At 40.1% G+C, this 14,882-nt stretch overlaps 2 protein-coding genes across 2 annotated transcripts; one reads left to right on the forward strand and one right to left on the reverse strand.

The window, feature by feature from the left end:
- Window positions 1–585: 585 nt before the first annotated feature.
- Window positions 586–8,818, forward strand: map2k1 (mitogen-activated protein kinase kinase 1). Its single transcript, XM_083917162.1, has 11 exons — window positions 586–828; window positions 5,264–5,474; window positions 6,147–6,293; window positions 6,506–6,583; window positions 6,764–6,815; window positions 7,125–7,249; window positions 7,391–7,598; window positions 7,801–7,865; window positions 7,999–8,057; window positions 8,169–8,214; window positions 8,295–8,818. Exons 1-11 carry the CDS (start codon window positions 746–748, stop codon window positions 8,406–8,408), a joined length of 1,188 nt encoding a protein of 395 aa, XP_083773288.1. The 5' UTR covers window positions 586–745; the 3' UTR covers window positions 8,409–8,818.
- A 1,587-nt stretch (window positions 8,819–10,405) lies between these two features.
- On the reverse strand, window positions 10,406–14,598 carry rpl4 (ribosomal protein L4). The gene is made up of 10 exons (XM_083916419.1): window positions 14,517–14,598; window positions 13,121–13,292; window positions 12,890–12,996; window positions 12,511–12,649; window positions 12,109–12,233; window positions 11,595–11,724; window positions 11,207–11,363; window positions 10,923–11,006; window positions 10,619–10,739; window positions 10,406–10,534 (listed from the first exon to the last, which is right to left on the reverse strand). The coding sequence occupies exons 1-10, from the start codon at window positions 14,517–14,519 to the stop codon at window positions 10,460–10,462; spliced, it is 1,113 nt and encodes a 370-aa protein (XP_083772545.1). The 5' UTR covers window positions 14,520–14,598; the 3' UTR covers window positions 10,406–10,459.
- Window positions 14,599–14,882: the final 284 nt, after the last annotated feature.

Consider the following 14,882-nt stretch of genomic DNA (forward strand, 5'->3'; position numbering starts at 1 on the left):
CATCTTTGATGGCATGGGTGTCTTCCTAATCCAAAACACACTTAAAAGTAGGTAAAGTAGGTTTTCGGTGGATTCTACCCAGGGAAAGTGTTATTTGTGTGCCAAGGACACTGAGCTTTCACCAGGAATGGGTGGACAAAAAAGTAACCACATTCATTTTTTTTTAAAGATTTTTTTTGCTCCGAAATTCCTAATTTTCCAGTAATTTTGGAGCATTTTTATATGGTCCACTCATGACGCTTTTCTTTCTTTCTTTTTTTAAGACATGACACAGTTTTAAATTAAAAGAACACTACTCAAATTTGTCAGATATTGTCATGTTTTGATATATTCTGATGACAAGTACGTTTATTGGGTGTATTATCTCACCCGGGTGTAAAAATCACCCGGCGTTAGTGATGGTGCTTTGAATTTGAGCGATGGTGTTGAAGGGATCAGACTATTTCTTCCACCACTGATGTAATTCCCCTGTTCACCAGCAGAGGGGGCGCTGTCCCGTGCACAGCCATGCTGTCCGGAAGACAAATGTAAATATTTTTGTGACGTTTCATCTCCCGGATCATTCACATCCACCCATTAAGAAGAACATCGGCTCCTCCAGCTCATGACTGCACAGCTGTGTGTCTTATGACTGTGACAGCCTCTGACAGCCTCACTTTGCCGTTTTGACACCAGGAATCTTTATTTTCCTTCCTTATTCCTGCAGCTCGTGTGTTTCTACACCGGCTTGTTTCTTGTGTGTGACATGCAGAAGAGAAGGAAGCCAGAGCCCATCCAACTCAACCCGATCCCCGATGGAAACACTATCAACGGCACTGGAGCCACAGAGTGAGTGTCAATATTCCTCTACTATAATGTGCACTGGACTGGTGAGTGAGAAATATTAATAAGGCCTCTGTAAGTTGTTGTTCATGTCAGATTCGTGTTCGTTATAAAAGGATGTGACAGCTGCAATAACACAGCCTATTGATAACTGAATAACTGAGTAAATATGAGACACATCAGGTTTGAGCGTGTGTGTGTGTGCGTGTGTGTGCGTGTGTGTGTGTGCGTGCGTGTGTGTGCGAATGTGTGTGTGTGTGTGTGTGTGTGTGACTGTCATCTTCATTATTATCCGTTCATATTTGCAATGAGGGCTGGGCGATATGCAGAAAATTTAATATCACGATATTGTTGAAGAAATACCTCGATATTGATATTGCGACGATATTGTTGGGTTGCCTCTTGGCGATTCACAAAGTAGTTACACAATTAGATTTGTTTAAAAAAATCATCAGAAATGTGGATACCATGACTATGTGGGTAAAGGCAGGTAATAGATCAGCGTTCAGAAAATTACATCACTTTACTGTAATGCAACCTGAAAACAGAAAACACTTATATATCCAAAATCTAAGACAATATCTAGTCTCATATCATGATATTGATATTATTGATATAATTCCCAAATCGAATCATTGATAATGTAAGTTCCCAGAGCCTAAGGTAAAATACTGTATATTTTGTCTGACTAGCAGTGGAAATGCAACTAATGGTCAGTTAATATTTTCGATTATAGAAAATAGTTTCTTAAAAAAACAACCCCTAAGTCAAGTTGACATTTTCAAACATTTCCAGTCAGACTGTCTAATTGACTTGACTTGTAATAATCGACTTGAATGATCTGTTGATAAATGCCAACAAGTTCATCGATCATCAAATTTGTGGTTGATTACCTTTTTTTTTGTTGATCAACTTCATGGTTTCATGGTTCAATGGTTTCGGTTCAATTTTGCAACATCTAAAACTTTCCGAAAAGTCCCATTAACTAGCTACTTCTTTCTCTCATGGATCCATCAAGTGACGGCAGCAGAGAAAATCTAAACACCATTGTCGATAGACCTCTTTCACAGAAGATATTTTGGCATGTCGCAGCAGGAAAAAGCACAGCTGTAATTAATAACATGATACGACTGCATTCCATTTTGGTGAGCTAGTTCCAGATATTGTGCGTGCTGGCTCACTGGCTTTGCTTACAGGATCACTTGATGGAAGCGAGCCATCATTAGAGGAATGTGTATCACCTGTTTGTCTGCCGTGAAAAAGGTCTATAATGTGCAGCTCTCAGGTCCTCCGGCCAGCTCTTCATTGTGTCATGGACGAACAGGTTGCTCCATCACTCTAAACAGCCTACTTTGTGTGCACAGGGATTGCTCAGAGATTGACCTTTGTAGGCAGCCAGCATGTAGAATAATATTTATGTGTGTTGAAGAAGTTTTCTGTAGGCCTGTTCGCACCACCGTTTGACAAAACACAGTAATGGAGATATTAAATTGTTGTGACACCATGCTCTAATTCTCCGTTCACAGAGAAAAGCCCAGTCAGCCCAGCAACAAGCTGCAGCAGTTGAGATGAGAATTACATAACATGTCATCCCTCGTGATGGCTAGTTTTGTAACGTGTTGTAGATGTGGAATATATATACACTACTACTAATACTTCTTCTTCTTCTTCTTCTTCTTAAATGTTCCACAGCTCACCATTTTGGTCAAAATTCAAAGAATTGCAACCAACAATTATTGTAAATTAATCTCCCAAGTATTTTCTGTATTGGTTCATTTATCGTTTGGCTTAGGTGATGACAGGAAACAGCAAACAATGTCTTTTCATAATGCAAGCTGATATTCATAAATTGCAAGATATTCAGTTTATTACTTTTTACGACAAAGAAAAGCATCAAATTCTCACATTTAAGAAGTGGCATAATGTTTAGCTGGAGCTGAGCTGTAAGGGGCGAGGACCAGCATGTCGGGATAAACAACAGGAACTCTGAATCAGATATATAAAAGTCTCTGCTGTTGAGGAAACTCACAATGTGTGTGTATGTGTGTCCAGTAATACTGCTGTATTGTGCACTGTGACACTGCTGACAGAAAGCCATACAGCCTGGTGTTACTCGGACCTCTTTTCCATAGAAAGACAGTTTTATCTGCGTCTGCAGTTTCAGATGTCTGAGGCTCGGTGGAAAAGCAAAATCCCATTTTAGGCCTGTGATAGCAGGTGGTGGGTCAACACGCAGTTGTCCAAGCAATAGGTCTTTTTACTTTTCCACAGCAGACATTTTGGATGGAATTCAACGTACAGTGATTTTAACAACTGGATGTTAAGGATGTTAGATACATATTATAATAGTTCCAGATGACATCTAGTCTCATAATTATTAACCTACCAGTTGTTTTGATTAGAGAGGGGAGAAAAGGCTAATGTTTCAGAACAGACACATAAATTAGCACAATATTTTTTGGTCATTTGGACCAGCACGCAGGAGGAACGGATGTGCATAATAGCAGCAGCAGGTGTTGCATATTGGCCGCAGATGAGCTTAATGCAATTGATAAGCCCTTCATTGAAACCATACCATTCTACTGTGGTGAAAAGGAATTGCCATTACAGCCTGCAAAATGCTTTCTCAGCGTGAAATGGCTGGCAGCCATGGAAGAAATGTACTAAGTGGCCCGCATAATGGCAGCCAAGCATGTAATATCATCAGAGGAGATCGGAGAACAAATAAAAACAACCTGTTCTGGATTGACCGCAATTTGCTATTGGCTAAAATCTTGGATAAGAGCCTACTGCAACAAACATCCATATGTAGAGAATATGCCTGTTTTGTTTAGGAAACGTGTTGCTGTTCATTCTTTTGTATCAGCTTAACTTTTTAATCTTGCTTTTTATATCGACACAGTGTACATGCAAAAGGAAATTAATGATTAACCCATACAGCACAGCGGACCACAATTTGTGGTGCTTATAATTCATTGGTTATAGCACTTACTGAATCCTGTTTTATCACAAAGAAGTTGTTACTTGTTTGCTATTCTGAGATATACACAATTGGATGCAAAATACTTACCTTTGTTTCACTTTAAACACTGTTGTGTGTTGCAGAATAAAATCTTTTGGAAATACAAGCATGCCTTTGTGATAGAACTATACTATTTATGTGCATTAAGTCATCTGTATTAAAAAAGCAAGGATGTTATGATGATCTATTTCCTTTTCAGTCCACTGTGATCCATGTTATGTTTTTGGTGTGAGAACAGCAGATTTACAGCAGTCTTAAAAGGTACTACTGTAAGGTAGGCAGATACTTATGCAACTCAAATCACAAGGCAAGACAGCAATGCCACCTTCTTTCTGGCGCTTTGTGTCAAGCTGTAGAAATATTACATCTTTTGCATTCAAGTTTAGCTGTCCTTGGACATTGTGTGGATGGGGCACAAAGGCCAGCATCGTGCTTCCTCCTGCGGGGGGGTTGCAGTGTCCCTCCCACATACGTATTGTGTTGTGTGGAGTGTGTTTCAGGCTGCTCCTCTTCTCACTATCTCCAGCCTCCTCCACCTCCGGCTCTTGTCGACACAACGCCCACGCTACCCACACAACCAACTCAAACTCAGCGCCTCGTCTCCATGGATATGCAGGCCTTCTGTCAAAAATAAAACCACTTAACCCTCTCTCTGCAGTGTGATGGAGCAGCGGAGAGAAGAGCTAGCTGCTCTCCACTGAATCGTGATTAAGTACATGGATTTTGAAAAAGCATTATTACCAGTGAACTTGAAGAAAAACATCTTATCACCAAACAAGCATGGAAATATGAAGGCTAAAGATGGAATGCCTTACAGTAGCGTGTACACTCACAGGCATATGAAATGTCCTTACCATCAAACCTTGCATACTTTTTGTTTTATTAAGAAATATTTTCTATTAATCGCCATGAACAGGCATCTTAGTTCTTTGGGTTTTTTTAATAACAAAGAATCCGTTTACATCAAATCTGTTAAAAATAACCTGACGTCTCATTTACAGACGTCTTTACATTACCCTCTTAGGAAGTTAATGATAAAAGATGAAGCTTGCTTTGTGTTGCAGTAGCCTACTGTGGCGTTGGAGAGGCAGGTGAGGTCAAAGAGCAGCATGTCAGAAGAATTTGCTCCACAATTGATTTCTCAAGGAAACGCATCGCCATGACAACAGCACCAGGAGGGCAGCGCCAGCGCTCAGAGGAACCCCGAGCTTCCTCACACTCTTTGGTTGGTTGCCGTGGTTCCCAGTGGCACGTGCAGCTCTGTCTTTTCTCCAAGGTTTCAATTATATAATCAATACAGTAGATTGGACAAATCATGGATCGGAATGGACTTGAGACCCTTTTTATTTAGTGAGGAATGCATTAATAATGTATGAATTACCCATCTCTTGCTCTGTCTTTCTTTCTTTTCTTTCTAAGAACAAACTTGGAGGCACTGCAGAAGAAATTAGAGGAACTTGAGTTGGATGAACAGCAGCGGAAACGCCTGGAGGCCTTTCTGACACAGAAGCAGAAGGTGGGAGAGCTGAAGGACGATGACTTTGAGAAGATCTGTGAGCTGGGTGCTGGCAACGGAGGAGTTGTCTTCAAGGTCTCCCACCGACCCTCTGGTCTGATTATGGCAAGGAAGGTAAGCTGATGGCTGGTTGTAGAAAGGGCTGTAGTGAAGAAGACTGTAAAAGAAAAAGCTTTCAGAAAGCCACTCGGCCTAAAATGTATCTAGTAGCGATGATACACTCGAATTACATACGTGCTATATAATAAACACAGTTTTCTTCTTCAGTATGTTAGACAACCATTGATTTTTACAGGTTTCATCGCATCCTTTAAATAGAGTGCTGTCAAATTCCTCTCTCGATCGTTTTCAATCATTTTGTGAAGAACCTGAAATGTCCAAGAGCCAATGTATAATAACTGCACTTAAGGGGTGCATTTAGTGATTATATTTAGTTTGGATTAAACTGTTGATTATGTTCTTGATTGATCGATTAGTTGTTTGGTCTATAAAATGTCAGAAAATGGTGAAAAATGTCAATCACTGTTTCCCAAAGATTACTTTTTATTTCTTAAAAAACAAACTATCAAAGAAGTTAGTGATTAATTTAATAGTTGACAACAAATCGCTTAATCTTTGCAGTTCTACTGCACTTGGCTGAAAAGATTGAACCAACCGAAACATAAAACATTATTTCCTTATGATCCCTTTTTGATCATAATGTGCATGGTATAAACGGTCTATACTGTATTTGTGTTCTGTGTAATGTGAGAACATAAATAAAACCTGATATCTGCTGCGTTCCAGCTGATCCACCTGGAGATCAAACCAGCCATTAGGAACCAGATCATAAGGGAGCTGCAGGTGCTTCATGAGTGTAACTCCCCCTACATTGTGGGCTTCTACGGAGCTTTCTACAGCGACGGTGAAATCAGCATCTGCATGGAGCATATGGTACTTATCTTAATAAGTTCTGGCTGCCAGTGTATTTTTACAGCATTCACTTTAAACGCTGTTTTAAAGAGCGTGCAGAAAGTCTCTGGTATGTGTTTCCCTCCATGTACAACCTTATTGAAATTGAAAGAAACTCATTCTGTTTAAATGCAGTTCATAAATTATATAATTTAGTAGATGCTCTCCATGTTTTCCTTCCCTGGTGGCTGTAGGATGGTGGCTCCCTGGACCAGTCGTTGAAGAAGGCAGGCAAGATCCCAGAGCAGATCCTTGGCAAAGTCAGCATCGCTGTGGGTAGCTCCAACACCTCTCCCACCAGTTTGGTGCTCTGGTCATCACACTGCAGCTATATTTGTTTTGTTATGGATATAAAACTGGGTTCATCACTGAAGCATGTGTTCCTATAAATCTTTTGCACTGCTAAATATTCTAAATCCTTACACACTGATATGCAATATGTGTCTTTCCAGGTCATTAAAGGGCTCTCCTACCTGAGGGAGAAACACAAGATCATGCACAGAGGTCAATCTCTATTTCATTCACTAGAAGATAAATAGCATGTGGTTTTTCCTCCATTAAAATATCTTTAAATAACTTGAGGCAGAGTATTGATTTCACCTGACAGTAATTACCTATTTCAGATATATATCCTAGATCTTTGTTGCACTCTGTTGAACAAATGAACGGTGAAAGTAAATGTTATAACCGACGAGCACACTGTGCACACCATGCACTGAGCCTTTGCAGCAATTTGCTCTGTAGTGCTTTCTGTTCCCTCTTGAACACACGCCCATTATGTTCTCTTAGATAAACTGCATGCTCTTCTTTCAGATGTCAAGCCATCTAACATCCTGGTGAATTCCCGCGGTGAGATCAAGCTGTGTGACTTTGGAGTGAGCGGACAGCTTATAGACTCCATGGCCAATTCCTTTGTTGGAACTCGCTCTTACATGTCTGTGAGTTCAAAATGGTCACACTGCTTCTTTGCCCCACTCATTCACACATTAGCTTTTACAATTCCTGTTACAACTGAACAAGTGTCAGCTTTAAACGTGTAAGGCAACCAGAGTAATGATATAATTGCATTTGTTGTGCAGCCGGAGCGCTTACAGGGCACCCATTACTCCGTTCAGTCGGACATCTGGAGTATGGGTTTGTCCCTGGTTGAAATGGCCATTGGACGCTTCCCTATCCCACCACCTGATGCTAAGGAACTGGAGCAGATTTTTGGCTTCCCAGTGGAAGGGGAGGCAGCCTGCAGCGAGTCCTCCCCAAAGCCACAGCCCCCTGGGCGACCAGGCAGCTGTAAGTCTTACATGACATTGGTAAAACCTGCGATTCTGTGGGTCTTTGACTGAAAATTCAAAAAGGACTGTTGAAAAGGTTTACAAGAAATCAATGACAGCATTGTGGTGCAGAGACAACTATTGGTGACACATTAATCATTTGTGCAGAGGATACAATGACTTATGACTGAGGAATATATCTTTTTTTATTTAACCCCCAGCATACGGACCAGACAGCAGACCACCGATGGCTATATTTGAGCTGCTTGATTACATAGTCAATGAGGCAAGTAACCCTTACAACCCTTTCATGACATGAACATACCTGCATACTGCTGTACATTGTTCTAATGCATTTGTGAGCAGTTTAAGCATTACATATGTACCATTCAGTGCTGACTGTACTTTTGTATTTTCAGCCTCCACCAAAGCTTCCTGGGATATTTAGCTCTGAATTTCAAGACTTTGTCAACAAAGGGTAAGAGGACTATTTATTGGCACCAAAAAACCAACACATTGAATATGCACATCTGCCATCTAGTGGTGTTAAAAGCACTATACTCTAAACTCATTTATGTCTCCATTCCAGTTTGATTAAGAATCCTGCAGAGAGAGCAGACCTGAAACAGTTGATGGTGAGGGATCTTATTCAGCAGTTTTCCCTAAATGTTTATTCACAGCTTTAGCAATCTTACACACATTTCGTTTTCTTCAGGTGCATTCCTTTATCAAACAGTCTGAGGCAGAGCAGGTCGACTTTGCTGGCTGGTTGTGCAGTATCATTGGACTCAATCAGCCTGTGACACCCACCCATGGTACAGCAATGTGAGGCCTGTGTGACTACGACAAACTCCTTATCCCAGGGTCCTCCGATAACTGGATTTGGATTATGGGTGAAATCTATGTTTATACAGAGTACTAAATGGGTTTAAAAGTTGTGCAATCAATTGTTGTATATGAACAAGTATTTGGGCTACATTGCAGGCCTGCCTGAAAGCCATATTTTTATAATCAGGACAAACGCTGCTCTTCCTGTGTGCTTGATATTCCTCTTTGCCTTGTGTCCTCACAGCGCTAACAGATTAAAGTCTTTGCTAGCTTATGTGAAATTAATAGTCTTGTGAATTAAAAAATAATAATTGAACGACGTGTCTGACTCCTACATTTAATCCAATTTCTTTATCGAAGAACACTGCAGTTCAGGGTTTGGTGGTTAATCTCTTTATTCCAGGCTTTTTTTTTTTAAGTGTTAGGATTTTTATGTTGACCTATGGAGAGAACAAACAAAAAGTCAATTGAAAATCAATTAATAAGTTGAGTATAATTTTTGCTTTTAGCTTGAATTGTTTAGGTTCTTACCCCTTGGAGGATGGCATGACGTCTTGCTGTCTTGGCGTATGGGTTCAGTTTGAGCATTATCCTCAAGTTCTTCAGAGGATTCTTCTTCAGCACTCTGCGGTTGATCGTCTTGCTATAATGACAATAACGCAGTCTTAACTATGTGAACTCCTGCTAAATTACAAGTTTGTAATAAACTATGTGTCGCTCAGGACTTCCATATAATCAGGGTTCAGAAACACGGACCTGAAGTGGGAACATCATCACAGTTGACAAGCTAAAATACATTTCAACTTAGAGTGAACAGTGCTTACGTAGGTGCATGAAGTGCTTTCTGGATCTCACTCTTCAGAATCCTGCTCGGGTCTGTGTTGGTCATCTTGTGCATGGGCAGGCTGCAATAAAGAAAACGTTTGATTTAGTTTCTCATGTTGGAAATCATGAAAATAGTAAAAAAGTATTTTGATTCTTAAACTCAGAACTTCGTTAAATATCACATATTTTCAAAAACACGGACCTGAAGTGGAAGCTCATCACTGATGTGATCAACACTTTACTTGTGCGACAATGTGATTGCTCCTTGAATACTCACATGAAAGTTTACGCCAGGTGCAGTACAGCTCAGTCCAGAAGCGTCTGTCTCAGGATGATGTTTGTTCCGAGTTCTCCAGAGTGATTCCTTCATGATAGAGTTCAATAATTAAAAATGAATTGAACCTCACATTGCTTATTAAATCGTCATTCTAGGTTTATTAAACACTGATATCACCTATGCCACAAAATTCTGTAACTTAATAGCATAGTGTTATCGCCTGTTAAGATTATCACTTTCCACTCAATAAAACCAATTACATTCTAGCAACATGGCAATTAATTCTACATTTGAAAAACAGAACCCACCTGGATCATTCTTGAGGCTTCATCTTTATTGTAGATGCAAATGATCCTCAATGGATCAGTCTGCCACTCCTCATCTTACCCGTATGAGCATACATGCCCGTTCATGTTGCGCACCTTTCATTTTCTTCAGGTGGACCTTTTAGCAATTATTCTAAGACAGGGCAAGTTGATTTTTCACTTACTGTGCAGTACCATTGACTCAGTCATCCTGCAACACACTATACCCCAAGGTCCTCTGACTGGGTTTGCAGTTTAGGTCAATCGAATGCATCAGTTTATAGTAGAGACTAAAAGATATTAAACATTGGCAATCAATAGTTGTATATTTAATGTACAAACCTAGATGCCAGGTAAATTTAACTATGTATTGAACAAGTCTTTTGAATACATTGCAGTACTGCCTGAAAGGCATCTTTTTCTAATGATCAAATTATTTGATAAATATGACTCAACCCGTGTGCTTGATGTTCCTTCTTTGCCTTGAATCCTTCACGGCAACAGATGCAAGTCTTTGCTAGCTCATGTTCAATAAACAAGTCTTGCGATTTAAAAAAAGATAAAAATTGAATGACGGGGCTGACCCATGCATTTGAAACGAATGATTTATTAAATCACTGAACTCTTGTCTGCACGTATAGAGATCTAAGCCTTTACAGGCTTTTTAGGTGCTCCCTTCTTTCCAGGCTTCTTCTTGGGTTTCAGCATCTTGGCCTTGATCTATCGAGGCAAACAAAGATTCCAAAGTCAAAATCATTAAAAGTTTAGTTTTTTCCCTATTGAAGGAATTTTTTAGGTTCTTACCGTAGGGTCGTGCTTCAGGATGGCATGACGTCTTGCTGTCTTGGCGTATGGGTTCAGTTTGAGCATTATCCTCAAGTTCTTCAGAGGATTCTTCTTCAGCACTCTGCGGTTGATCGTCTTGCTGTAATGACAATATAACACAGTCTTAACTATGTGAGCTCCTGCTAAATTACAAGTTTGTAATAAACTAGGTGTCGCTCAGGACTTCCATATAATCAGGGTTCAGAAACACGGACCTGAAGTTGGAACATCATCACAGTTGACAAGCTAAAATACATTTCAACTTGGAGTGAACAGTGCTTACGTAGGTGCACGAAGTGCCTTCTGGATCTCTTCACTCTTCAGAATCCTGCTCAGGTCTGTGTTGGTCATCTTGTGCATGGGCAGGCTGCAATAAACAAGATGTTTATTTTAGTTTCTCATGTTGGAAATCATGACTAGTAAAAAAAAAAGTATTTTGATGCTTAAACTCAGAACTTCATTAAATATCACATAGTTTCAAAAACACGGACCTGAAGTGGAAGCTCATCACTGATGTGATCAACACTTTTACTTGTGCGACAATGTGATTGCTCCTTAAATACTCACTTGTAGCCAGCCTTCAGGGAAGAAGGTTTACGCCAGGTGCCGTACAGCTCATCCAGCTTGCGGAAAGCACTCTCAGTCCAGATGCAGAAGCGACCGACGTGACCACCAGGGGCAAGCCTCAGGAGGTTCAGTTTGTTCACGTTCTGCAGAGTGATGCCTTCACAATACAACACAACACTTAAATCAAGGATTAACACTATAAGCACAGTGTTATTGCATTTAAAATCACTTAAGTTTGTAATAACCACTGCATATGAACCTTAGTTAGAAATGTAATATAAAAAACACAGACAACATTCTAATATATCAATTTACCCAACATGGTTGAACAAGAATTATACGTGTAGAGAGGAGAGAAAAAAAAAAAAAATAAATAAATAAATCACACCTGGGATATTTCTGAAGGCTTTGGTGACACCGGCGTCTTGGTTATAGATGATGCAAGGTCCTTTACGCTGGATACGTCTGCGATTCCTCATCTTACCTTTACCGGCACGCATGCGCTGAGAGGCGTAAACCTGGGTGTAGAAAGTTTATGATTTAAATAGCCATTAAAACAATATACTTAACCTAAGCATATACCACAGGCAGAATCAGTTTACAATTTGTCCTACAAGTTCGGTCTGAGGTCTTCCTGCTACACTTCACACAATCAGATAAAGGATGCTAGGCGCCATAATGATTTCCAGCCATGATAGTTTTTTGCTTTCCATCTTTAAAAATTAGCCCAGTAAAACATGAAGGAATCCTCTTAAATTGAGAAACTATAAATTAAAAGAGAACTAAACTAGGTATACAAACAATATTTACCATTCGTCAAGCTTAAAAAAAATTTATAAAAAAATAATCAGTGAGTGAGTGCTGCGGAATCCAGCCCAAAAAAAGGTGAAAAGATAGATCACCTTCTTAATGTCATTCCAGGCTTTAAGCTTCTTCAGCAGGAGCACAGCCTCCTTGGTCTTCTTGTAGCCCTCAACTTTGTCTTCTACCACTAGTGGGACCTCAGGGATTTCCTCAATGCGGTGTCCTAACAAGACGAGATCATGTCAAAAAGATATCCACACAAACTTCTTCTGACTCACTACATCCTTACAAGAGCTTGCTCAGAATTAAACACTCATCAATACCTTGTGACAGCTTAGAGACAGCAGGCAACTGTCACTGTTCACAGGCTCAGACGCAAATTACACCATCATGGCAAGACAAATGTGAAACTGCACTCTAAAATGTTAATGAGTCCATTTCAGACAAATATATATTGTTACATGTAATACTTTTACGTTTAACATATATTGAGAGCATACCCTTGGACATCACAAGTGCAGGAATGGCAGAGGCAGCCACAGCAGAGCAGATGGCATAACGCTTCTGGGTTGTGTTGATTCTGCGGTGCCAGCGACGCCAGGTTTTGGTGGGGGCAAACATGCGGCCTCCACGACACATCTAGACCAAAGTCAAGGAGGTTTGACTACAACTGAAGTAATATAAGTAGGTAAAAACCTGCTCAGACTCAATATTCGTCAGCCATCTGTGCCAGCATATGACAGCAGGCATTCTGTCACTGGTCACAGAGTAAGTCGCAAATTACACCATCACTGCAAGTTTTTTGAGACAGTTCTAGATTTCACATTACAAAGAAGGTATAAAAAAAAATGTAAGCTATTATTTTGGTCACAAGGATACATTTCCAAAAGCACCCTGGCCAGAGCGGTGAGTACCACCACCTCTAACGCGGGGGATACGAGCTACAGCTCTTCCGGTACCCCAGGACTCTGCACTGGTCTGGTGGCCTGAAAAAAACATAAAAACAATCAGATATCTGAATTCATAAACTCAGCTCCCATGTTCAAACGCTTAAACTGTGATGACAAATCTCGGTCAACGTGCCAATTTAAGACAACACTCAACACTCACCTGCCAGTTCACTGACTGCATATGGCTGGCGACCGTTCTTGCGCATGTTGGTGTGCACAAAATTCACAACATCGGGGCGAATTGGAGCCTTGAACACAGCAGGCATGACAACATTTTTGCCTGCGGATTCTCCTTTCTCGGAGTAAACCGAGATCAGGGGTCGGGCACAGGCCTAGGAAGCAAAAAACAACATCAGTGAACTTCAGGTGAGAAATACAATGTTGAATTTGAGGAGCCAATTCAGATTAGAGTGGCTCTTTTGACAATCTTAGTAGTATAAAATAGCATGGCCTAAGTTAAACCAAGCGATGGCATCTGATAGTATGTGCTGGTTGTCATACTGCTAACTTTGAAAGCAGTCTGATGCAACTCTGTGCAGCTGGTATGAAAAATCAAGAGCTCTTTGTTGACAATATCAGCAGCGACTGCATTTAATCTACACTTCTTCCAATGTAAAATCCAAGCACTTTAGAAACATTTAAATGTGCATTTTCATGCTTTCCATTGCATAAAGCTGAGATAAACAGCATATTTATATACAGTACTATACTCAGTACTCAATCAGTATAGTTACTTCACTTGCTCATCACATTAAACTAGATGTTGTCCTATAAACAACAAACGTGACTTTTTAAGACAACTTTCTACAGAGGGGTAACAAATGATATATTAACTAACCCGACTAATGCATAGATCGACATATATAATCAATAATTTCGATATTCTGTTAAGTATCATGTTTCATTCAAAAATGTGAAAAAATGCTGTTAGCAGTCTCTAAAACACGGAGATCTTTTATGTTGTACCATATATTCCATCCCATAAAATATACATTTCAAGCACTTAATGTAAAATCCGGGCAATTTTCAAACACCACACTTAAATTCAAAGTGTTTCCAAGGATTTCCGGCACCCGTACAAACTGAGCATTTCGTATTTGGCCCAATTCCTCAAGAGAAATCTGCGGCCCTGTCCTAGCTAAACTATGCTAACGTGATTTAACGGACCAGTCTTAAACGTTAGCATTACATCGCATTCGTCAGTGTAGACGGCGATAACGCTGCTAAGAGCATAAATACACTCGGATGCCACTAGTAGTACAAGTTGCAGATTTAGATTTAGAGATTTAGAAGGCTAAATGTGCGACATGTGCTAAGTTAGCTGCTTGGTGCAGATCTCTAACCACACGTGGAAATGAGTTGAACTACCAGCTTTTCCAAAATGGCTCCTCGTGTTAGCTTCACTAGCCGAGATCATTCCGACTCACTGCTCTTTTCAATCACATTTTAAGCGCCCTACAAACAACATATCCAGCTTTATTTGATACGTACAAAACGGCGAGCTACCCCTATGTGCCACATAGAATATTAATAACGATATGTGTGTAATCTCTCACCATTTTCGGTATTTATTTTTCGGCTCGCCGGGAACCACACTCCTCACGGTATGGCGGCCACAGTAAAAAGGAAGTTAGTAGGTCACCCATAATGCTTTATGCCTTCGCCTCGACGACTATTACTTCCGGCGACGGATTTTTTTCTACCCCACAATTGTTTTATTAAATGTAAAAGAAACACGCATGATAAAAATGTGTATGAATGTGACAAACAATAAGCAATTCCAATCACATTCTCACGGCTTGAAAAACCCTCCCTCTTATAGTTAGTTGCTTCAGTTGGGACTATTTCTTTACGCCATGTTGGCGCAAGATGAATCTAAAGGGCCGGACTATTTTCGAAGTAACATTTTTCTTAAAGAAAAT

The sequence above is a fragment of the Echiichthys vipera genome, assembly GCF_963691815.1.
Source record: "Echiichthys vipera genome assembly, chromosome: 7".
In the NCBI taxonomy this organism is placed as follows: domain Eukaryota; kingdom Metazoa; phylum Chordata; class Actinopteri; order Perciformes; family Trachinidae; genus Echiichthys; species Echiichthys vipera.

Bases quoted from the DNA above. Each gene is read 5' to 3' on its own strand.
- rpl4 (XM_083916419.1), bottom strand. The intron at 12,997-13,120 runs GTGAGTGTTGAG...TGTTTTTTTCAG, and splicing joins TGCAGTCAGTGAACTGGCAG to GCCACCAGACCAGTGCAGAG. The intron at 12,234-12,510 runs GTATGCTCTCAA...TCGTCTTGTTAG, and splicing joins TGCACTTGTGATGTCCAAGG to GACACCGCATTGAGGAAATC.
- map2k1 (XM_083917162.1), top strand. From the start codon at position 746: ATGCAGAAGAGAAGGAAGCCAGAGCCCATCCAACTCAACCCGATCCCC. The intron at 7,866-7,998 runs GCAAGTAACCCT...TTGTATTTTCAG, and splicing joins TTGATTACATAGTCAATGAG to CCTCCACCAAAGCTTCCTGG. The intron at 8,058-8,168 runs GTAAGAGGACTA...TCTCCATTCCAG, and splicing joins CAAGACTTTGTCAACAAAGG to TTTGATTAAGAATCCTGCAG.